We start from the raw sequence: 23132 nt of genomic DNA on the forward strand, positions 1-23132 counted from the left end.
ACAGTAAATTTCACTTTTCACCCACATTTACTTCCAACCTTTTCTTTTGAACCAGAAACAAAAATGATATATGTTTAAAACACATCATCCACCACTGTCAAATGTAACAGCATGATCATTTCAATTATAATGCCTTCTTATCCCAACGTTACTTTGTTTCTTTGCTACATTAGCGAACACTGAACTACTGCTCGTACTCTAAATATGACAATCAACCACAAAATTCCTTAAACCAGATAACATTAAACATGATTGAAAAAATCATGTAAGGCATCTGTCAATTCACGAGTTTGCTCACAGAGTACTTTGATTTCTTAATGGCACCAAGTCAGAAATCAAAATAGCTGAGCTCAGTGCCCAAGAGGGCCAATTATCCGGAAAATTTGACATCATCTTGATAAAATTTTTCACCACACTATATAATCAAAATTGCTGCCTGCTTTGTTTCCCCTTTACACACTTTACACATGGGTCATAAACAACAGCAATTTTCGGAAAGCTTAAAATCAGGATTTCAAGTGACCTTTCATTCAGTCGCCTAAAAACCACTTTGATTGTGATCTAGAAAAACCTCAACCAAGTCACCTAAATTTACAGTACACTCAGTTGCTCCAAGAAACCGGTTGTCCCGGTTGATCATGGCATAAACGCTCAAGCCAGACATGACAGTACCTTCAGGAAAATTATAAATGCCTTATACAAAAATTAAATAAAATATACGTAGTTTCCAAAAAGAAGAATAGACACCAGTCGTTTCATAAAAAGTAGTTATTTGACGTATTTGCATTGGAGTAAACAACTCAATAACTCTTTTCAATTTGCGCTTACAATTTAAAGGGCTTTAGTCATTCTCTTTCACCCCCATGCGTTTCTTTTTTCTACATTAACTTGTCTCTGTTGAGAGTCAGTTGATCATAACATTTTTACATCAAAGGAAACTGGTGTTTAATGATGCAGAGTATAAAACGTAAAGTAATCAAATTATTACAAAAGTTTTTATCAAATGTAATCATGAAAAAAATTTCTTTAAAATAACTGAGCTTGAGCTGTAGTTGATTAAGAAATTGTATCCTAAATAAGATGTTATAGGCTGTTTGACAACAGAAGTCCGAGGTAATGATTCATCATCCAGAAATTTTACTTCTTGATAGCCAAACAACTAAGTTTTGCATAGTTACCAGATCAGAAGAACAGAAGAACAATATGAAAAGTAAGATGGAATACTAACCTTGCATCAATCTTTATCACAATATCCATTAGAGGTCCAAGACCCAGGCCTGGAACAAAAAGACAGACATACTTAGCCAGTTGTTGTTTCGCCCTTAGCTCCGGTTGGAGCATAGGCCATTAACCACTTCCGTCCTCCATCAGGTTCTGTCCTGGGCAAATCTTCCTAAAGTGGCCCAAGTGTGGCCCCAGTTTCTCGTTTGGGACTCTACACCTCTTCTCCAGGAGTTCCTGGGACGACCCCTCTTTCTCTTGCCCTGGGGGTTCCAACGTAGTGCCTGCCGGGTGACGTTGTTAGCCGGTTTCCTTAGGATGTGACCTATCCATCTCCACTTTCTCTTTGAGATCTGAGTTATGATTGGTTCCTCGCCTGCTAATTCCCACAGCATCTCGTTCGTTACCCTATCAGTCCAACTGATTTTTAAAATTCGCCTAAGGCTCTTATTGACGAAGGTCTGCAATTTCTGGGACGTTTGCTTAGTTGTTCTCCACGTTTCTGAGCCATAGAGGAGGACTGCTTTGACGTTGGTGTTAAAAATTCTAAATTTGGTTCTCCGTGAGATGACATGGGAGGACCACACTTTCCTCAACATATTGAAACATGTTCTATAAAAAAAACACATTTGATTAGTTAATCAATTTAACTAGTGGACGAAGCAGGTCTATTCCAGAAAATATTTAAAGGTTCCTGAATGTTATTTCAGTTGAATACTGTGACAACCAGCGACATCTTTCAATGCAACCTAAGACCACAGGGGCTTATAATCTCCAAAACCCCCCATTTTTACTCTAGGCTAGAGGTTTTGGGTTAGATAAAATCATCTTGTGAAAGGTCCAAACTACTTGGTTTTTCAATTTTCTCATTTTTAAATTTTACCACAATCTTTACCTGTGTAAAATGCAAATGCCATAAGGATACCGGAAGCAAAAAAACTCAAGTTAAGAGATAAAGCATGAAAGACATGCCAAAATAATAAATTACCGTCAAACCTCTCTAATATGGACACCGAAGGGACAGAACAAGGTGTGAATAAGAAAGGTTTTCTAGGGTTTACAAAGGCTGCCACAAGACCTCACTAACACGACTCTATTGACAAGTTTAGAGGAACTGATCCAATTGTGACTCGGAGAGCTACTTTGACAACTGAGAAGCGCTCTAAGACATAAGAAAGTGTGTTGTTTGAAACCCTGCATCATGATTTTTTATTTGTGTTGCATAGCCATCTCCTCATATGGGCGTAACAACAGTGTAACGCTGTCATAATGTGGCCAGTGTTTTCAGGGAGCTCTTCTTAGACCTTCCTCTTTGAATTCTCCATTGAACATGGTGTGATTTTGAAAAAAAAATCAGTTTAGGAGCAAATGACTTGAGCTCTGTCTCTCTTTTCTGTTTAAAAATTTTAGAGTCTTGAAATAGGATAAAACTAATCCCCTAAATAAAGGAAGCTTTTTCTTAGGTACCAAAATATATTGTTTACTATAATGAATAACACCGCATGAAGGAAAATTTGGTTGGGTTCCTTGTAGACTCAAGTTTCATATAGTTTTTTTGATCACTAAGAGCTAACTCAAAATTCACATCATTAAATGTTGAATGGGGTATTGAAAGTCAAAACAAATAACTTGCGATGCGCTACACCTGCATTTCCATCAATAAAATACTCAACACAATCATAATTGATTTGATGAAAAAAGTTAAGTAGCTCTGCTCCTGGAATTCATCGCCTAGCAGGTGACTAAATTCAGCCCGATTGTTTGTTTACTAAATTTCATATGTAGAACATGCAATAGTCACTTGTTTTGCATTACATGGATATAAATTGGATAAAAATTGGATAATTTCCTTCTTTTTTATTTTTTGCCGCTAAATGTATGCATTGGTTCTCATGGTTGCACAGTGCAAGCCAGGTAGACATGAAAACGGTCGATTAAGTAAGGTGACTGTTTGAATCAGAGGCTAGGCCAGCCTAGATAAGAGTACAAATTTTAAAGGGTTTATATTGTAGCAAATTAGGTTTTAGGTGAGGAGGAAAAGATGTGATCTACTTAGAATACGAGAGCATACAAAAAAATCATGTTAAGATTCTCCACTCTTGAGATTATTATAATAAGTTGACGGATTTCCCTAAATCACGGAAGGCTTTCAGTTTGAGTTACAATTCGGTCGGTGTAAAACGTACATTGCAGACTGCAGACCGGGAATAATATGCAGACTGAGGGTAAAATGCGGACTGAAGACTGCCAACCAGTCGTAAAATGCAGACGCAGTTCTAAAACAACCTGCCTCCACAAAAAAACTTCAAGAGTGAGCTGGATCGAGGCCACGTAAGTCACGAGAGGCTGGCAATAATCTTCATGGCGATTGATGTGTCGAACTTCACTTCCTCAGATGGTTTTGGCGTTGACACATTGCTTGAAGGTAAGAACAAGAAACGTAAGTGTTTGAATATGCAGTGCACAGCCAGCTAAATACACTTCCCTTGTTAAGGAATAAACAGTTCTGCTAAGCAGCAATGGTAGCTTTAACATACATGAAGCTCATGTATACTTTGTCAGCCACGGAAGTAGTATAGTCGAACCCCATTATGGCTTTATCCTGGTGTACCGGTTAACCAAAATATGTCCTGGTGTGCCGGTTGACGAAACTTGCGTGACATTGGTCAATCGAATAATAGCGTGACAGCTAGATAATTTGATAAATAATTAATGCTTTGATAATAAAATGCAATAAAATGCCGGCATTGGTTCATTGTTGGGTTATTTGGGTTATTTGAGTCGTTTGGATCTTTTGGATCAGCTGGGTCATTCGGGCCAGTTGGGTCACTTGGGCCAGTTGGGCCAGTTGGGCCAGTTGGGTCACTTGGGCCACTTGGGCCAGTTGGGCCACTTGGGTCACTTGGGCCACTTGGGCCAGTTGGGTCATCAGTTATCTATAAACCAGGTGAATTTTTAATCGCCGATTTCCCGCCACAATTGCTAAAATACAAACGCTGACCTAGGCGCCTGTTAGTTCATTCTAGCTTTTCCCGCCATCAAAGAAGGTGCTCACAAAAGTTACGTAGTTAGTTTTTCGATATTCGACATATCATGGACACTCAGAGTAATGTCACATCTACCGCGGAACTGGAATCTCAGCTGGGCCAAATTATTCTTTCTATTGAAGAAGTTCTACCCCAACGCCTTCGTCAATGGCTGACGGCGTTCGCTTGTAGCAGTGGCACAACGAGCGAGATGCTACTTTGTTCAGCTCTGGTGTCTACGAGCTCTTTGCTCGGTCAGACAACACTGAAGCTTTTTGGTTCCTACGAGGAGAAGGCAAACCTTCATCTGATCGCTACTGCCCCTTCTGGAACGGGGAAAACACCAGCGTGCCAGAAAGGATGCGTGGAGCCAATCGTGGGCCATGTCGAGGAGAAATAACAGACCAGCATTTGCTCTTGGGCACTTTTGAGGTGACTCTTTGGATGGCATGAAACAAGTCAAGCTTGACTAACACATTTGGAAAAATCTGCTGTAATTTGCTGCGAACCTTGCAGCAGTCATCCACAAAAATTGTGTCACAGGATGCTTTCTGTTGATCTAATCGACGCTTTAAATTATTTAATATGTCCTGTACCTTACTTATTGCAGTACCCTTTGTCAATTTGTAGGTGAGCACCTGGCCAATTTCATTCATAACTATATACAAGGAATCAAATTGTGTAGACCAAGATCCATTTGGGAGCATGCATCCAATGTTTGCAGCAACTTTGAATGTGTGGTCGGCACTCATCCATTTAGCAGTTTTCTCACTGATACTTTGCCGAAAAAATTGTTTGTTCTCTCTAAAGATATACAGAAAGCACTGATGAACTGTATCTGTGCTCGGCGTTGGTCTCCACACCTCAAAAGACGGGAATTTTTGAAGTTTGTCTTTGTCTTGAGACTCATTTTTCTCCAAATATGTAGAGATGTGTCTGGCATACCTACACTGTCTTTCCGCAAAGTTGTCCACGTATCTTTGCGCTAGAAACAGTTCAATTTCATGAAATGGCTGTCCACTTGAAGCTAATGCAAACACTAAAGAGCAAAGTTCAGGAGTGAATCCTAACTTATGGCCGAGATGAAATTTAAGATCACCTGATGGTATGCTCTCTAGTATTCTGGGGTCATGACCAGCGATTTCGTGTCCTTCAGTGCATCGATACACACGGCTTACAAGCAACACGGGGCCATTTACACAATAAATTTGGCGTGGCAAATCTCGCTCGCTCCTTCCATCTTTCCACTTACAGGGAGTAAGTATACTATTCAGATGGCCGTGCTCATAATGAGGGCATGTGAATCCAGTATCGAAACAATGCTGCTGCTGCTGCAATGGATCCCAGATGATGACTCTGGGAAGCACATAGTCGCCAACGTCAGGAGGACTACGGAAGTCTGGGTTTAACTGCTGCCCTGGCTCAATAATTGCAGGTCCATCCACCTTTCCGTCCTGAAGTAAGTGATCTTCATATTTTTTAACATTATGCTGAACATAGCTAAGCAATTCCTGAGTTATCTTCATCGCCACACGCGGATAAATCACTCCGCCATCTAATAACTTCTTAACGAGGCTTTTCAGAGAGGCTTGGGCCCAACAGAGCCCTTTCCCGTTTCAGGGCCTTCTCGGATTTCATAATGGCCCAACTGGCCCAATTGATCCAACTGGCCCCAAGTGACCCAACTGGCCCAAGTGACCCAACTGGCCCAACTGGCCCAACTGGCCCAAGTGACCCAACTGGCCCAAGTGACCCAACTGACCCAACTGGCCCAAGTGACCCAACTGGCCCAAGTGACCCAACTGGCCCAAGTGACCCAACTGGCCCAAGTGACCCAACTGGCCCGAATGACCCAACTGGCCCAAGTGACCCAACTGGCCCGAATGACCCAACTGATCCAAAAGATCCAAACGACTTAAATAACCCAACAATGAACCAATGCCGGCATTTTATTGTATTTTATTATCAAAGCATTCATTATTTATCAAATTATCTAGCTGTCACGCTATTATTCGATTGACCAATGTCACGCAAGTTTCGTTAACCGGCATACCAGGACATATTTTGGTTAACCGGTACACCAGGACATAGCCCCCATTATCAAGACCTCGATTATCCGGACTTTTTTTCTGGTCCCAATTTTGTCATGAATATTTATCAGTAAAGATTCGTAGCCATATTCTTTTCAAAACTACAGCGTTTAAAAGTGAAGTAAAGGCGAGTTTGTTTCGCTTTCACCAAGCAAAAACAGCGCACGCATGGGTCGTAACTAACCTAGAAAATTCGAGTTGCTTTGTTGCTAAGTGAGATTTTACGCGCTATTGGCTCGTTCGGCGTGGTATGCAAGATAAACAAGCTACTCAGCGTCACGAATGTTTATTCATGATCATCATGTCCTTGAGGCGTAAATGATCCGTTCTTTCTATAATTTTGCGATTAGAGAAAGGAGAAAAAGGAATCAATTTGTCAGCTGAATATGGCGTTAGTACGCAGCAGATATCTGGTATCCACAATGAATGCCGAAGACCTTTACACGATACACGCAGAGAGGTATTCCCAATGGACAGTGAAGATGTAGACCATATTTTTTTCAAAACGATTTGTAAATGTTTTGTTTCACGATTAAATGTCGCTTTCTTAATTTAATCAGTTTTTGTTCCTTATTAATATTCATATTCTAGAATATCCCTCGATCATCCGGACCCTCGATTATCCGAACTATTTCGTCTAGTCCCAACGAGTCCGGAAAATTGAGGTTCGACTGTAGCGATAGACTTTCATCACACATCGGCAATTTCGATTACTTAGACAATAAAAACCTGTTTCTCGTACCTTTGTTTTGCGCTGTGAAGTTAGGCGTGGAAATTCTTTAAATTTAATGCATGTTTGTGGGTGCGAGATAAGGGTTTAATTAAACACCTCCAAACAATATCCCGGCCCAGATGTTTGCCTCTCTTGGTCCGCTCGATGTTTCACTTCAGTATTAACCCGAGGTAAATCTGCCGCTATCATGGTCAACTTAACCATGGGATGCTGAGGAAATTTAGTTTTGCTGTGGCGTGTTTATACTTACTGGAAAAATGGCAGAGTCTGCCTTAAATTAAAACGAATTAAGTGCAAGTAGAACTGGTCTCAAGTTCCTTTTAAGTTTAATCATTTAGCGAAACCGGAAATGTTCATACATTTCAACTAAAAATCCGAGTCTACATTTTACCCTAGCTGGTCTGCAGTCTTCAGTCTGTATTTTACTCCCGGTCTGCAGTGTGCAGTGTACGTTTTACACTGACCGAACATAATTAAGGACTGCAATGAAATTTTAAACTAGCTTTACTTAGCCTTACGCCACCTGTTCAACCAATCATACACTGCCATACATACAACCCATACACTGAAAAAATTTCGCACTCAGCACTGTGTTCTTAATGTTAGAATTTTTCATACTTCAACACCCAGCAAGCTCATGCAACTCGGAACAGCACATCTTCCACAAAGTCCTAATCAGATGATTGATCCCAACCCTTTTTGTACTTACAGCTTCGAGAAATCCTCAAAGCATCGACTAAATTCGGTATGCTTTCAAACCAGTCATCCATCTCTTGATTTTATTTATTTTTTCTCCTTCTTCGCAAGGTAGCGAAGACAAAATTGACGTGAGAGCAAGGTCTTTTGAACTTAGTTGCCACGGACTCGCTACTGTAATTTGCGAAACGAAACGAAGCGAAACGAAACGAAATGACAATCTGTAATTTGTGAAATTGAAATATGCTAATGATTGCAAAATAGAAATCTGTAATTTGCGGTTTCTATTTTGTAAATCATATTAGCATATTTCCATTTCGCAAATTACAGAGTTTCGTTTCGTTTCGTTTCGCAAGTTACAATAAGCTGCCTGCGAGTACTAACTTTATTTATAAATTCAATTGCGCGAGCTTCATATTCCTATTGTGCACGCTCATGACGACAGTAAACAAATCCCTTAAGAAAAAAATTTTCCTTCGGGTTGAAAATGTTATAAAACAATTGGTTCATACGTCAGTTGTGCGTTCATCGAGATATGAAGCACCTGGGAAGTTTGGAGAGCACTTAAGAAGCTAGAGTTGCTCTCGGCTACGCCTCGAGCAATTCTTACGCATCTTTCGTGCTCTCCAAACTTTCCGCTTGCTTCATATCTCGGTGAACGCACGCTGACGTATGAACCAATTGTTAATTAGAGCATAAGAACTATCCAAAAGATGAGCCGAGTTTCAGAGCTCAGTTTATGGTGATCTTCTAAGTCTTGCTCTTTTACACTGTCGACTAGGCCTACGGCGAAAACATTTTAAGAGCTGTCGGCATTTTATTCTTTCGTTTAGGTAACCGCTGACCAGTAAAATAGTGTACGTGCCACCAAAAACGTATTTCCGCGGTGTCTCATCAATAGGAGCTTTTGGCATACACCACGGATGATGGCGAACTGGTTAAAATCCTCAAGTTGCATCTTCTATTTTGTTGTATTTACACTTTCACTAGCGGGTAAGTGTAACAGCACCCGTTTCCGCTTCCATTGTGAATGTTTCAATATGCACGTGATATCTATCAATAACCAACTAGGTTAGGATCAAGCTATGTACGCTGTATGTTAGTGAATGATTGATTAAACGGATTTTGAAACATAGTGGCAGCGAACTAGGACAAAGAGTCCTTCGCATTCCACTTACAAAGTCGCTACAGCTGAAATCATCCTGTAGCCATGTCCGACACAAATAATGCGCCTGAAGCACCATCACCTCGCAACAGCCATAAGCACAACAAGGACTTGTGCAACACCCGTCTATCGGCGTGATGGCCGGAATATGGAAACAAATGTGGTGCAGTTACATCGTCATCGCTCAACTCGAGATGAAACCGCCGGCGTACAAGGTAGCAGTGTTTCTCCATTGTATCGGTGTCGATGCGTTAAAGATTTTTAACGGCTTCCAATTCGACGGTCCAGGCGATGAAAATGACCTGGCAAACATTATACAAGAGTTCGACGAATTCACCATGGAGAACTGAACAAAACCTTTGAAAGGTACGCTTTCAACTCCAGAACTCAACAGGAAAACAAAAGCATTGATGCTAATGTTAACGCCCTTCGCACACTCGCGAAAACATGTAATTTTTGTGACTGCATGTCTGATTCGATCATTCGTGACAGGATCTTCCTGGGCACTCAAGATCACCGCACTCGAAAAAACGGCTTCTACAAGAACGGAATCTCACTCTGTCAAAGTATATCGATCTTTGCAATGGTTCTGAAGCAACAAATTTGCGATTGAAAACGATCTCTGGCGCCCAGAACAATGTCCATGCCGTGAAAGATCACCCATTACGCCGCCATGATGACAAGTCCAAGAAAAGCTGCGTGGCGAAACCGAGAACGAGACATACAAAGCACATCCTTTCGAAAAAGACAAGTGTCCAGCGTGGGATCCAAAATGTACAAGATGCGGGAGCAGACATTATTTCGAAACAACCTGCACAACTCAGACTAGAAAACTGTACAGCCTGAGGGATGAATCCTCCGCTGACGGCGATGTGGAGTACATTACAAGCATTTTTGCACAACCGGAAACGATACAAGCCGTCACGCAAGAGTATAATTACCCAAAAGTAATCTACACTGAAAAGTTTGTAGACAAGAAAAGAAGTAAAATTACCAGTAGACAGCGGCGCCTCGGTGAATGTCATTTCCGTCAAGTTTGTGGCTGATAAGAAACTCGAGCCCACCACAAAGACGCTACAAATGGGGAACGACACGACACTTTAGCCACTAGGTTCCTGTCGATTAATTCTCCACAATCCAAAGAACATGAAGAAGTTCTCGTTGACAGACAAATGACCCCACTCATAGGAGCAAAGGCAGCTCAACAAATGGGTATAATTACTTCCAAGAACAGATCACCTTGAAGTCGGACAGGGCGCAACTCCCGTCGTCGCACTCCCTCGTCATGTCCCAATGTCACTCAAAAAAGATACTGAAGGAAGAATTGGATCGACTTCAGCAGTTGGAGGTCAAATACCGTAGCTCTAATCAATGGACCCAATCCATGGGTTGGCATTCTTACTGTGGCTGTGAAGAAGTCTAGAACGCTGAGAATCTGTATCGATCCCAGCCCTGAAGAGATAAATGTATCAGCTTCCTCTACTTAAGGACATACTTTCGGTGCTCTCAAAAGCTAGAGCATTCTCGACAGTTGACCTCAAATCGGGATACTGGCACTGTATCCTTGCCCCTGAATTCAGCGTAGTACTACTCACGACCTTCGCAACCCCCTATGGAACTTCAGATGGATTCGTTCGCCCCTTGGTCTCTCCGCTTCATCCGAGATATTCCAGAAGCACCTACCTCACGCACTGGGAAACCTACCCGGTGTTCTGTGCATCCTCATCTATGGCAGTGGAGAGACCAATGAAGAAGCAACCGCAAACCATAACGGGATTGTACAAGATCTCCTTTGCAGGTTCAAGGACCGCGGCATTATCCCTAACCCACACAAGATGAAGCTGAGGATGAGCGAAGTAATTTCAAGGGACATCTCCTGACAAACAAGAGCCTGAAGCCTGATCCTGCTAAAGTGGAGGCAATCATGAAGATGCCAAAGCCACAAGACGTGGAAGGCGTTTAGCGCCTCTACGGATCCGTCAATTATCTAGCGAAGTTCCTTCCGAAACTTTCCGAAGTAATGGAACCGATACGTCGCCTGACTCGGAAGGATGCTTCATGGTTCTGGTCCCTGGAGTAAGTCCAGGCCTTCGCAAATGTGCAGCGGCTAGTAACCCAAGCGCCTGTTCTATTTTAATACGATCCCTCACTGGTCCTCACCATTCAATGTGATGCAAGCCAGAGTGGCCTTGGCGCAACGATACTTCAGAACGGCAAGCCTATAGAGAACGAAAGTCGTTCTCTCACTGATACAGAAACCCAGTACGATTTCACTGTGCATCATGAGCGAGGCAAGAACATGCTCTTGGCCGACATGCTGTTAAGGGCTTACCTGCCCTACAAAGGCAAAGAAGTAGACGACATCGGATCAGTCAACATGGTCTGTTATCTGCCCATATCTGACCAGCGTCTAGACGAAATAAGAGCAGAGACCCGGAAGGACTAGTCTCTGCGAGAGTAGTCAGGGAATATTCTCGAAGGATGGCCTGAAAACAAGGAAGATGTTCCAGTACTGACACACCCTTACTTCAGCACGCGCGATGACCTGACCGTACAAGATGGGCTGGCCTTCAAAGGGAATTCCGTCGTGATACCGAAGAGCCTTCACGCAGATATGAAGCTAAAGATTCACTCGTTCCACCTCGGAATAAAGGCATATCTGAGGCGTGCACACGAATCTATCTACTGGCCAGGCATATTTGCGGGAGTGAAACAGCATATCTCCACATGTGAAACATGTAGAGAACTCGACAGCAAGACAAACGCAAAGGAGACACTGATGTCCCACGAAGTCCCATCTCGTCCATAGGGGGAGATTTCCACAGACGTCTCTTCCCTTGAAGGCAAGGATAACCTGGTTACGATAGACTACCACAACAATTTGAGGGAGGTGGATAGGTTGCCAAACATCAAAGCCAGCACCATCACTCTGAAGCTGAAGAGTCACTTTGCCCGCTATGTCATACCTGATAAAGTGATCGATGACAATGGTCTGCCATTTACATCTGACTAGCTTGCGGACTTCTCCAGAACATGGAATTTTGAGCATCTTACTAGTAGCCCTGGAAGTAGCAAGGCCAATGGCAAGGCCGAGTCTGGGGTGAAGACAGCCAAGCACATGTTGAAGAAATCAATCAGGGCTGGAACCGACCCATACCTCGCCGTACTTGACTAGAAAAACGCGTCAACACAAGGAATGATGATCAGTCCAGCACAACGTCTGATGAGCCGAAGAACCAAGACATTCCTTCCTTCAACTCAGAGCCTGGTCAGCAAAGAATCTACCCAGCCTGTCCGGTGAAGCCATTCAAGCTTGGCGACAAGTCTTGGCGCAAGGCCCAAGTCATTGCAAGGCTTGACGAGCAATCATACATCTTTGAGACGGACGTTAATGAATGATCTGAAAACATCTTAAAAAAGTGTTTTCCCATGATCCTTTGTAAATGGTTGTTCTCCCATGTCAGTCGGTTATGTTCATTCATCAAAGAAAAATGGTTGGAATCTTTACTGCTGTTGACTTATTACATCTCCTCTCTCTTAAAAGGCGAATTTTGACTTAAACGATTGTTTTACACCTGTCTTTGTTCATTTTTACTATATCATCATTAAGAAAACATCCAAAAGAGTCAAGCTCTTGGCATGACAACAAAAAATTTGCCTTGTAAATTATGCCATACCCATTAGTTGATGAAATACACCATTTCCATATTTAGGCCGACGATTTGACAAAAGAAGAATTATCAGCTGCAGCATTTGATTTGAATGAGTCCTTTTCAAATGGATTGGCTATTGCATCATTTGTTTTTCCTTCTAAAGATAAACAAATATGTGCTTGACCTTAGCTATGCTGATCAAGGTGACCTGCCCCCGCTGTAGCCAGGGTTAGTTTCCCAGACCTGGCGCACATGTGGGTTGAGTTTGTTGTTGGTTCTCGTCCTTGCTCCGAGGGCTTCTCTCCGTGTTCTACCTCCCTCCAAAAAACCAACATTCCAAATTTCAATTCGACCTGACAATACTGGACAGGAAGAGCCACCTTGTGGAATTTCCACTGTTAAATTATTGTTGTTTTCATCATTATAATTATCGTTAAGTTTATAGCTAGAGGGGATGATGTTGAGTTAACATGTCATTACAGTGGTTCGATTTAACCTCAGCAGTGTTCAATTTGCATTTCAGCAAAGCCAGAAGTTGCAATTGCTGGTGATCATGAGAAGTTTATACCTAAAGGCGACGATGTCGAGTTGACATGTCGGTATAACGCTTCACCACCAGTGTCTCAAGTACAGTGGATTAAAAACGGAACAGTGATGACAGCAAATACGTCTGTTCTGATAAGTGACGCACGAGTGACTGTTCCTCATTACAATGAAAGTCATGCGTCGCTGCTAATCACTGCGGCTACCCTAGAGGACAGTGGAAACTATACCTGCAATGTTACAAATCATGCTGATGGTACATTGATTACGACAGTAGTTTTAATTGAAGGTGTGTAACTGATGTAAAAGTTATCGAAGTTCATGTGATGTCATGTCAACTGTAAGCTCCGATGCTCTAAAATCCTTGTAAATTTCAGGAACTAAAGCTAAGAGAAACATCTTCGATATTAGTTTACGTTAGGCTAAATAAAGGTAGTTCACTGATAGAAATCTCCGTTATTTCCCTGCTTTATTTGGGAATATATGCAATGCTATAAATAGGTAAGCATAATAATAAGTAAGGATGATAATAACAATAATAATGGCGATAATGCAAATAATGATGATATTGATAATAACAATAATAATAATAATCAATGATGGTAATAATAATTAATTATAACAATTCATAATATAAATTATTATTAATAATAATGTTGATAGTGATCATAATGATAATGATTAATAATAATAATAACAATAATGGTAATAATAATAGAAATGGGGTGCGCAAAGCCGCAGAACAAGGAGAAAAATTCCTTGAGGACAACACTAGATCCCGAGCCATTGTCGGGAAGGAGAAGATACTTTCCTAAAAGTTATCTCAAGAAAGATTGAGTAACAATATTTGCTAAAAGCTGAAAAGCTTTTTAGGTAATTGCACCTCTCTCATGATTTAGTTTTCGTTTTTTCAAAGTTCTGGAGAAGTATAATATTAGTTCTTGCATTCTCCTTCCTCTCATTTTCTGGATAAAGTAGTAGAATAACAAATCTGACAGTAAGATATGTATCATAAATTACTTTCAAAAGACTTTAGTTCCTTATAAAACTACTTTGGCACTAAGTAACTTTTGGGAAAGTCAGTCCATGCCAATTCGCTGTGGAGCTAATGTTGGACCTAAACTTATAGCTTGCTTCTTCTTCTTCTTCTTCTTGTTTTTTGTCTCTATGCAGCTAAACCTTCCATCACTACTTTTCCACAAAGTGTTACTATCATAGAAGAAGAAAATGTGACTTTACAATGCAATGCTACTGGGGGACCATTAATAAAAATATCATGGAGCTTCAACGGATTTGTGATAGTGACAAGCGCAGGGTTGGGAAATATTCTCGCATTGACATTGGTGAATGTGAACAGAAGAGCTAGTGGAGATTACCGATGTGATGTGAGTAGCAGGGTTGGGACCAACACCTCTACCTCTACGCTTAATGTGCAATGTAAGTACATACATCTTATTAGACCTTTTTGGTGCGTAGTATTACTGAGAAGTTTTACGAGTTTTGTCGTATCTTGACGAGGCCGAAGGGCACCAAAACATCTAATAAGTTATTTATCATCTAAGTGCTCTATTTCATGCGAATTTCTTAAAACGTGGGATAGGTGAGGCAGATGGGGAAGCTTAGCGTGCGCAGCCAACCGGTTGAACAGAATTTTTTCAATAGAAAATAACCAACTCTCCAATATCGCAGGATATCTGTACTCAATTTGCGCGCTATTTTTACCATATCTAGTGCAGTTGGATAATAAAATACAAGAGTGATTGTTCTCTCGAGAAATGAAGACCTTACTTGTCGGCCTAAATGTTAAGCAATAGAAGATATTACATGGTCATGCGAAGATACCAAATATTTCTTCTCGTGTTGAAAAATGTTTCACTAGTAAGCGGAGTGAACGAGTGAAATATTTTCAAGACGGGAAGAGAAATTTCGCATCTCCAAGCGGAAATGTAATATTGTATTTATTATATAAACACCAATGAAATACTTAATCATTTCACTTTAGCGTCAAGATGTTCTGCGATAAATCATAGATGACTTAAGGAACAAATAAGTTCACACGCTGTTATATTTGTCACATACTTTTCCGATGAACGGCACATAAAATTATTTTGCAGTCAAAGGCTCTCATTTACATGAAAGTACCAACTACTTGTGGTACAAGGTCGTTGATGGCCTTTTTCGTACTTTTTACATTACTTGTGTTCTTGTATATTTGATAGTTAGAATCTTTGAATGCCTGGTCCCTCGTTAAGAAAAGGTGATATTATTTGTCATTCAATGATTTTTATTTCTTCGCAAGTTGCGCCCGAAATCCTCAACCAGCTTCCAGTGAACATTACTCGGCACGCTATGGAAGGAAGTGAATATTTTGCATTTAGCTGTACAATTGTGGGAAACCCTCCACCTCTTGTTTATTGGACAAAAAATGGATTGATGTTGAACGTGAAAACAAATCCACGACTAAGTGCAGCATCATGGAACTCCGTTTACACCTTGAATATCAGCACTGTCAGTCGATCAGATGCGGGCCAATATAGATGTATGGCTAACAACAGTGTCGGAATCTCGACATCTCTTGGGGAGACTCTTAATGTATTTTGTGAGTACTTCCAAATTTAGATAGATTTGATCATGTACCATTGAAAAAGAATTCCTTAACCTAAACTTCGTGTTATAATTTTTTTGGATTTGAGGATAAATAATCAGTAACGTCCATAACTATCTAAAGTAAAACAGTGGATAGCGTTGAAGGCGCGCTCTGATTAGCTACTCAAACTGCAACTATCCCCTTTGCTATTCACCTCCCAGTAACTCGTGCGGGATTTGCACCCGTAAATATCATAATCATTGCAGGAATAAATGAGTTAATTTCATTTTTTGCACTATATTATCTCACTGTTTAAGTATATACTGAAACAACTACTCACCTCAGTGTCGGTCGCTATCACTGGGTAAATATCCACAACAAGCCACCTTCACTTCATTGAATAGTTGTTAATCCTTTCACTCCCAATAGTGACCAAGAAAGAATCTCTCCATACAATATCAATACAATCTCACGTAAATAAGTAATGAGAATATAGAAAAATATAAAATGGTGGATTACCATTTGATTTAATACCAAATTCTCCACACTAAAATTATAAGCAATGTATGGCAGGCAGTAAGGAGAATTACTAAAGAGATCACGGGAGTGAAAGGGTTAACTAACACAAATATTAGGAGGTCTAAAGTGACCTTGAAAATCAACATTACTGTTTGGCAAACCACTTTGTAGCTTCGCTCTTAAAATTCAAATAGTGAAAATCAATAAACTCAAAGATTTACTGGCGGATCTCTTGAATCTGTGAGAAGTTTTCAGCACAGACAGATGTTTTTCCGTCTTGTCACGAGCGTGGGATAAACAAAAATTTCTGAGTCCCCATGAGAAATCGAACCTCAGACCTTCGGATTCCGCGCTCCGATGCTCTAACCACTGAGCCACAGAAACTCCACAGCGAGCGAGGAGTCTCTGTGGCTCAGTTGTTAGAGCATAGGAGCGCGGAATCCGAAGGTCTAAGGTTCAATTTCTCCCTAGTCCCTCGTTTAGAAAAAGTGATATTATTTGTCATTTGATAATTTTCATTTCTTCACAAGTTGTGCCCGAAATCCTCAACCAGCTTCTAGCGAACATTACTCGGCAGACTATGGAAGGAAACAAATATATTGTATTTAGCTGTACAATTGTGGGAAACCCTCCACCTCTTGTTTATTGGACAAAAAATAGATTGATATTGAATGCGACAGTAAATCCACGACTAAGTGCAATATCATGGAACTCGTTATCATTAAGAAAAACATCCAAACGAGTCTAGCTCTGGGCATGACAACAAAAAATTTACCTTGTAAATTATCTTAATTTACAAGGCCATACTCAGTTTCTTGATGAAATACACCATTTCCTTATTTAGGGCGGCTATTTGACAAAAGAAGAATTATCAGCTGCAGCATTTGATTTGAATGTGTCCTTTTCAAATGGATTGGCTATTGTTTCATTTGTTTTTCCCTCTAAAGATAAACAAATATATGTTTGACCTTAGCTATGCTGATCAAGGGAACGGGGGAGCGGGAGCCTGGTGCAGTGATGAGAGCGCTCGCCTCCCACTGCTGTAGCCAGGGTGAAATTCCCAGACCTGACGTCACAAGTGGGTTGAGTTTGTTGTTGGTTCTCGTCCTTGCCCCAAGGGCCTTTCTCCGGGTACTACGGTTTCCTCCTTCCGAAAGAAGAACAACGACCTGACAACACTGGAAAGAAAGAGCCACCTTGTCCACTGCTAAACTATTGTTGTTTTCCTCATTATAATTATCACTGAGTTTATAGCTAGAGGGGATGATGTTGAGTTAACATGTCATTACAGTGGTTCGCTTTAACCTCAGCAGTGTTCAATTTGCATTTCAGCAAAGCCAGAAGTTGCAATTGCTGGTGATCATGAGAAGTTTATAGCCGAAGGCGAAGATGTCGAGTTGACATGTCGGTATAACGCTTCACCACCAGTGTCTCAAGTACAGTGGAATTGTTCCTCATTACAATGAAAGTCAAGCGTCGCTGTCAATCACCGCGGTTACTCTAGAGGACAGTGGAAACTATACCTGTAGTGTTACAAATCATGTTTATAGTACATTGATTACGACAGTGATTTTGATTGAAGGTGTGTAACTGATATTATCGAAGTTCATGTCATGTCATGTCAATAGTAAGCTCCGTAACTCTAAAATCCTTATCAATTTCAGGAACTAAAGCTAAGAGAAACACCCTCAATTTTAGTTTACGTTAGGCTAAATAAAGGTAGTGCACTGATCGAAATATCCGATATTTCCCTGCTTTATCTGGGAATGTATACAATGCTATAAATAAGTAAGCATAATAATAAGCAAGAATGATAATAACAACAATAATGGCGATAATAAAAATAATAATCATATTGATAAAAACAATAATAATAATTAATGATGATAATATAATTAATAATAATAATTGATTGTATTAATTATTAACAATGTTAATAGTGATAATAATAATGATTAATAATAATGATGACGATGATAATAATAATAATAGTAATAATAACAATAAAAGAAATGAGGCGCGCAAAACCGCAAAACAAGGAGAAAATTACGTGAGGACAACACTAGATCCCGAGCCATTGTCGGGAAGGAGAAGATACTTTCCTAAAAGTTATCTCAAGAAAGACTGGGTAACAATACTTTCTAAAAGCTGAAAAGCTTTTCATGTAATTGCGCCTCTCTCATGAGTTAGTTTTCGTTTTTTTAAAGTTCTGGAGAAGTATAATATTAGTGCTCGCATTCTCCTTCCTCGTTAGTAGAATAACAAATCTGACAATAAAATATGTATCATAAATTACCTTCAAAAGACTTTAGTTCCTCATAAAATTACTTTGGTGCTAAGTAACTTTTGGGAAAGTCGGTCCACGCCAATTCACTATGAAGCTAATGTTGGACGTAAACTTATAGCTTGCTTCTTGTTGTTGTTGTTGTTGTTGTTTTTTGTCTCTATGCAGCTAAACCTTCCATCACTACTTTTCCACAAAGTGCTACTATCATAGAAGGAGAAAATGTGACTTTACAATGTAATGCTACTGGGGGACCGTTACTAAACATATCATGGAGCTTTAAGGGATCTGTGATAATGACAAATGCAGGCTTTGGAAATATTCTCCCATTGAAATTGGTGAATGTGAACAGAAGCGCCGGTGGAGATTACCGATGTGATGTGAGGAGCAGGGTTGGGATCAACACCTCTACCTCTACGCTTAATGTGTACTGTAAGTACATATATCTTATTATACCTTTTTGGTGTGTAGTATTACTGAACCGTTTTACGAGTTTTGTCGTATTTTGACGAGGCCGAAGGGCACCAAAACGTCTAATAAGTTATTTATCATCCAAGTGCTTTATTTCATGCGAATTTCTTAAAACGTGGTATAGGTGAGGTAGGTAGAGAAGCGTAGCTTGCGCAGCCGACCGGTTGAACAGAATTTTTTCAATAGAAAATAACTAACTCTCCAATATCACAGGACATTTGTACTCAATTTGCGCGTTATTTTTACCATACTTAGTGCAATTGGATAATAAAAAACAAGAGTGATTGTTTTCTTGATGAATGAAGACCTTACTTGTCAACCTAAATGTTAATCAATAGAGGATATTGCTTTGTCAAGCGGAGATATTAAATTTTTCTTCTCATGTTGAAAAATGTTTCACCAGTAAGCGGGGCAGATAAGATGGAATACTTCCAAATTTAGATAGAAAAAAATCCCTTAACCTAAACTTCATAATTGATTTTTTATATTTGAGGATAAATAAGCAGTAACGTTCATAACTATATGTACTAAAACAGTGGATAGCGTTTAAAGCGCGCTCTGATTGGCTACTCAAACTGTAAATATCTCCTTTGCAATTTACCTCCAAGTAACTCGTGCGGGATTTGCGCCCGTAAATATCATAATCATTGCAGGAATAAATGAGTTAAATTAATCTCACTGTTTTTGTATGTACTAAAACAACTATTCACCCCAGTGTCGGTCGCTACCAGTGGATAAATATCCACAACAAGCCACCTCCACTTCGGTGAATAGTTGTTAACCCTTTCACTCCCAGTAGTGACCAAGAAAGAATTTCTCCTTACAATATCAATACAATCTCGAATGGACGAGTAACGAGAATATAGGAAAATATTGATTGGTGGATTATCATTTGATTTAATACCAAATTCTCCAAACTAGAATTATAAACAATGTATGACAGGCAGTAAGGAGAATTACTAAAGAGATCACGGGAGTGAAAGGGTTAACTAATAAAAAATATTTAGAGGTCTAAAGGGACCTTGAAAAACAACATCACCGTCTGGTGAACCACTTTGTAGCTACGCTCTTAAAGTTCAAATAGTGAAAATCAGTATTTTATCATTCTGACTTCAGATATTTCCAAGACCACTGTTTATCCTCAGAATGTCATTACAAAAGAAGGGGGTAACCTTACCATATATTGTAACGCTACTGGGAACCCAGAACCAATTATAATATGGACCAAAGATGGATCTCTCATACGTAATAATTCCAGGATTATTTCATCAGCGGACAACAAGCAGCTGACCATAACCAACGCAGCCGCATCAGACAGCGGAGAATATCGATGTATCGCCATGAACGTGTTAGCAGCCTCCACATCCATCGCTTGTGAAGTCGATGTTCAATGTAAGAGTTTCTTTTTTATGTTTTTTTGAGTGGATAATCGACATAGTATTTTTAAAAGCAGTATTGTTTGGCCCAGAAATATTGCAGAATTTGAAAGCGACTGTAAAAAAAGAAGAAAATTGTCGCCTGATGGTTGTTTTTTTTGGATGAAAATCGTCTCGTTGAATATGCTGTTGGTAACTGTTGCCATAACAAAAAATCGGCGGCAAAACTCGGCTCTTTAAGATCACCCTAATGAATTGTTTTCCTTTTTACATGAGTGAGTTGTGTTAAAGATTTAACCGGATCATAAACTTAAAGATTTACTGGCGGATCTCTCGAGTCTGTGAGAAGTTTGAAAAAATAAATACACTTACCACTAATGAAAGTTAAATAGGAACTAGGTTTAACTGGTGGCCCACGGATTAAATTCCTGATATTAATCGGCCACGTCAAAGTTCTGACAAACTCCACTGAGTGGGTTTTTCGTTTTTTTTTGTTTTGTTTTTTTTTTCCGTTCCCTTAATCGTGGAATTACTTTGATCTAAAAAAAATCCAGTGGACTATCTAAAAACCATTCTTTTAACCTGTTAGCTAATCCCAGCCCACCACAATATGTGAGAGTTGTATCAAAGAGTTCAAGAGTCGTAAATATCTCCTGGACAGCTAGTTTTGATGAAAACAGTACAATTACAAACTACACGGTAGAGATAAGTGCGCATGATCAGACGTCCTTCAGAGATGTGTTATGCCAAGGATCTCTCTCAAGAATTTCCTGTGTGATATCCAGCTTCTTTACAAGGGCTTCTCTTAATGGCCTTCTTCCTTGGACAACATACTTTGTTAGAGTGTTTGCAAGCAACATGGTTGGCTCAAGTATTAGCAGCTCCTTATTGAATGTTACCACAAATGAAGAAGGTAAAAAGACTCTAACTTAATATGTGAAAATCCAAGCGATCCTAGTAGCAGTTATGAACACTACTTAAGTAGTAGTGAAAATTGGGCCTAAAGGTTTATTTGGAACCAACATGATGCCCACCTCCCAATCGGCTTGTTGGCTCAGTTGGTAGAGTGCTGCACCTCCCTGTATCACAGAGGTCATGAGTTCAAATCCCGTACGGGCCTGAATTTTTTTCAGGCCCTATTTTCACTACTACTTAAGTAGTGTTCATAACTGCGAGGATCGCTTCCATATTCATGTCTTCAACCGCAGTTCACATATATTATTTTCATATATTTACAGTCATTTAGTTAATATATGTTTGCACAAAGGTCATGGCATATAGAATTTACGCAGGTCTACAGAGAATGAGCCAAATATGATTTCGGTTAGGTAAAACGATTCTGCAGTCTCTTCATTGTTCAATAAACATTACGCCTTTGTTTACCTCAGAGCCTTCTGCAGCTCCTACGAATGTGAGAGGACACAACACAAGCTCAACCAGCATCTTAGTGGAGTGGGGTGATGTTCCAGCTGCTAATCAGAATGGTATCATTTTGACTTGCACGATTACCTATTATTCGCTAACTGAGGATGACAACGGCAGTAAAACAGTGGACTGTGCAGATCATCAATTGTACCTGACAGGTCTGAAAGAGTATGTCAACTACAGCATCACAGTGTTCGCATCTACGGCGAAAGGAAATGGACCGTCCAGTAATCCTATTTTTGTTATCACCGATCAGGACCGTGAGTGTTTTGTTTAAAGTAGGAAGTAACTTAGTATTGCATGTACCATTTTCACTATACCACGGGATAAAGATGAATGTCTCAATTTTTACTAGTAATATAAGTTCAGACATATTTCTCGTAAAAACATGGTACATCTCTCGCAAACACATCCTCTTTCTTTGTGCTATTGCGACGGAGAAGAGGCGTACAAAGGAATTTATTTTAAAAAATAAAGACGTGAGTACATGTGCAATTATTTTGATGACGACTTTTTCTACTCCTGATCTCCTGTCGGTACTCCCATAGTTATCACCACTTTGCACGCGAGTAGTAAGTACAACTAAATCAGGCTGATGAAACACATGGTATCTTTAGGCAAGATCAATGCTCCTAAGAATTTAATTTCTTTTTCAATTTTTTGACGAGTTTTTTTTTTATACACAGGCCCACCTAGGGTTACCATTCATCCCGAGTCCAAAACCAAACCAGAGGGAAGAAATGTGACTTTAGTCTGTGACGCTGATGGAAATCCAGAACCGACAATATCATGGACTAAAGATGGATCTCCTATGCGAGACAATCCCAGGATACGTTTCTCATTGAACAACAAGAAGATAACAATATTGGATTTGAGAAGAACAGACAGCGGACAATACCGATGTGGGGCATACAACAGACTGGGGAATGAATCCTCTAGGATTGCTTCACTGAATATCCGATGTAATATCGTTGCTCTTGTCAAGTAAATAACATAGTTAGGCTGTGTCTCGACGTACTTCTTTCTCTCGCTGTTTGCTTCTTTCTTAATCTGTCTTTTTCGGGCCAAAAGCGATGCTTCAGTGAACTTGACTTAACTGATTTTAATGAGTGCCCTCTAATGCCAAAGAACTGTAATTAGTGAAGAGAATACTAGCTAGGAGTTACAAAATGGTGGTTTGCCTGGTTATAACAGTGCATGTAAACAATCTTGACATTATCGTTACACTACTTTCAGAACAGAAACATTCATGGTGCTTATTTTCGGGGACAATTTTGTAAGAATTAATGAAGAGCAGGTACATTTGGGAAAAATTTGAGTTTACGTATTCATTTGTATTCTTT

At 40.0% G+C, this 23132-nt stretch overlaps 2 protein-coding genes and 1 long non-coding RNA gene across 5 annotated transcripts in view; 2 read left to right on the forward strand and 1 right to left on the reverse strand.

The window, feature by feature from the left end:
• The window catches only part of LOC149037259 (cell adhesion molecule DSCAM-like), a 33454-nt gene that overhangs the window by 7732 nt on the left and 2590 nt on the right, over positions 1 to 23132 (forward strand). The window lies entirely within an intron of this gene.
• LOC149037260 (uncharacterized) lies at positions 9 to 8112 on the reverse strand. The gene is made up of 2 exons (XR_016181121.1): positions 7780 to 8112; positions 9 to 1833 (listed from the first exon to the last, which is right to left on the reverse strand). It is a non-coding gene; the product is annotated as an uncharacterized LOC149037260 (long non-coding RNA).
• LOC149037261 (cell adhesion molecule DSCAM-like) lies at positions 8462 to 23064 on the forward strand. The gene is made up of 7 exons (XM_089187533.1): positions 8462 to 8759; positions 13108 to 13416; positions 14301 to 14564; positions 20105 to 20380; positions 20954 to 21277; positions 21753 to 22049; positions 22476 to 23064. Exons 1-7 carry the CDS (start codon positions 8690 to 8692, stop codon positions 22775 to 22777), a joined length of 1842 nt encoding a protein of 613 aa, XP_089043659.1. The 5' UTR covers positions 8462 to 8689; the 3' UTR covers positions 22778 to 23064.

The sequence above is a fragment of the Pocillopora damicornis genome, chromosome 11 (assembly GCF_964200805.1).
Source record: "Pocillopora damicornis chromosome 11, jaPocDami1.2, whole genome shotgun sequence".
NCBI classification, from domain to species: Eukaryota; Metazoa; Cnidaria; class Anthozoa; order Scleractinia; family Pocilloporidae; genus Pocillopora; species Pocillopora damicornis.

Coding starts and splice junctions, on each gene's coding strand:
- LOC149037261 (XM_089187533.1), top strand. CDS start 8,690: ATGATGGCGAACTGGTTAAAATCCTCAAGTTGCATCTTCTATTTTGTT. Junction 8,760..13,107: donor ATTTACACTTTCACTAGCGG/GTAAGTGTAACA, acceptor TTTGCATTTCAG/CAAAGCCAGAAGTTGCAATT. Junction 13,417..14,300: donor GACAGTAGTTTTAATTGAAG/GTGTGTAACTGA, acceptor GTCTCTATGCAG/CTAAACCTTCCATCACTACT.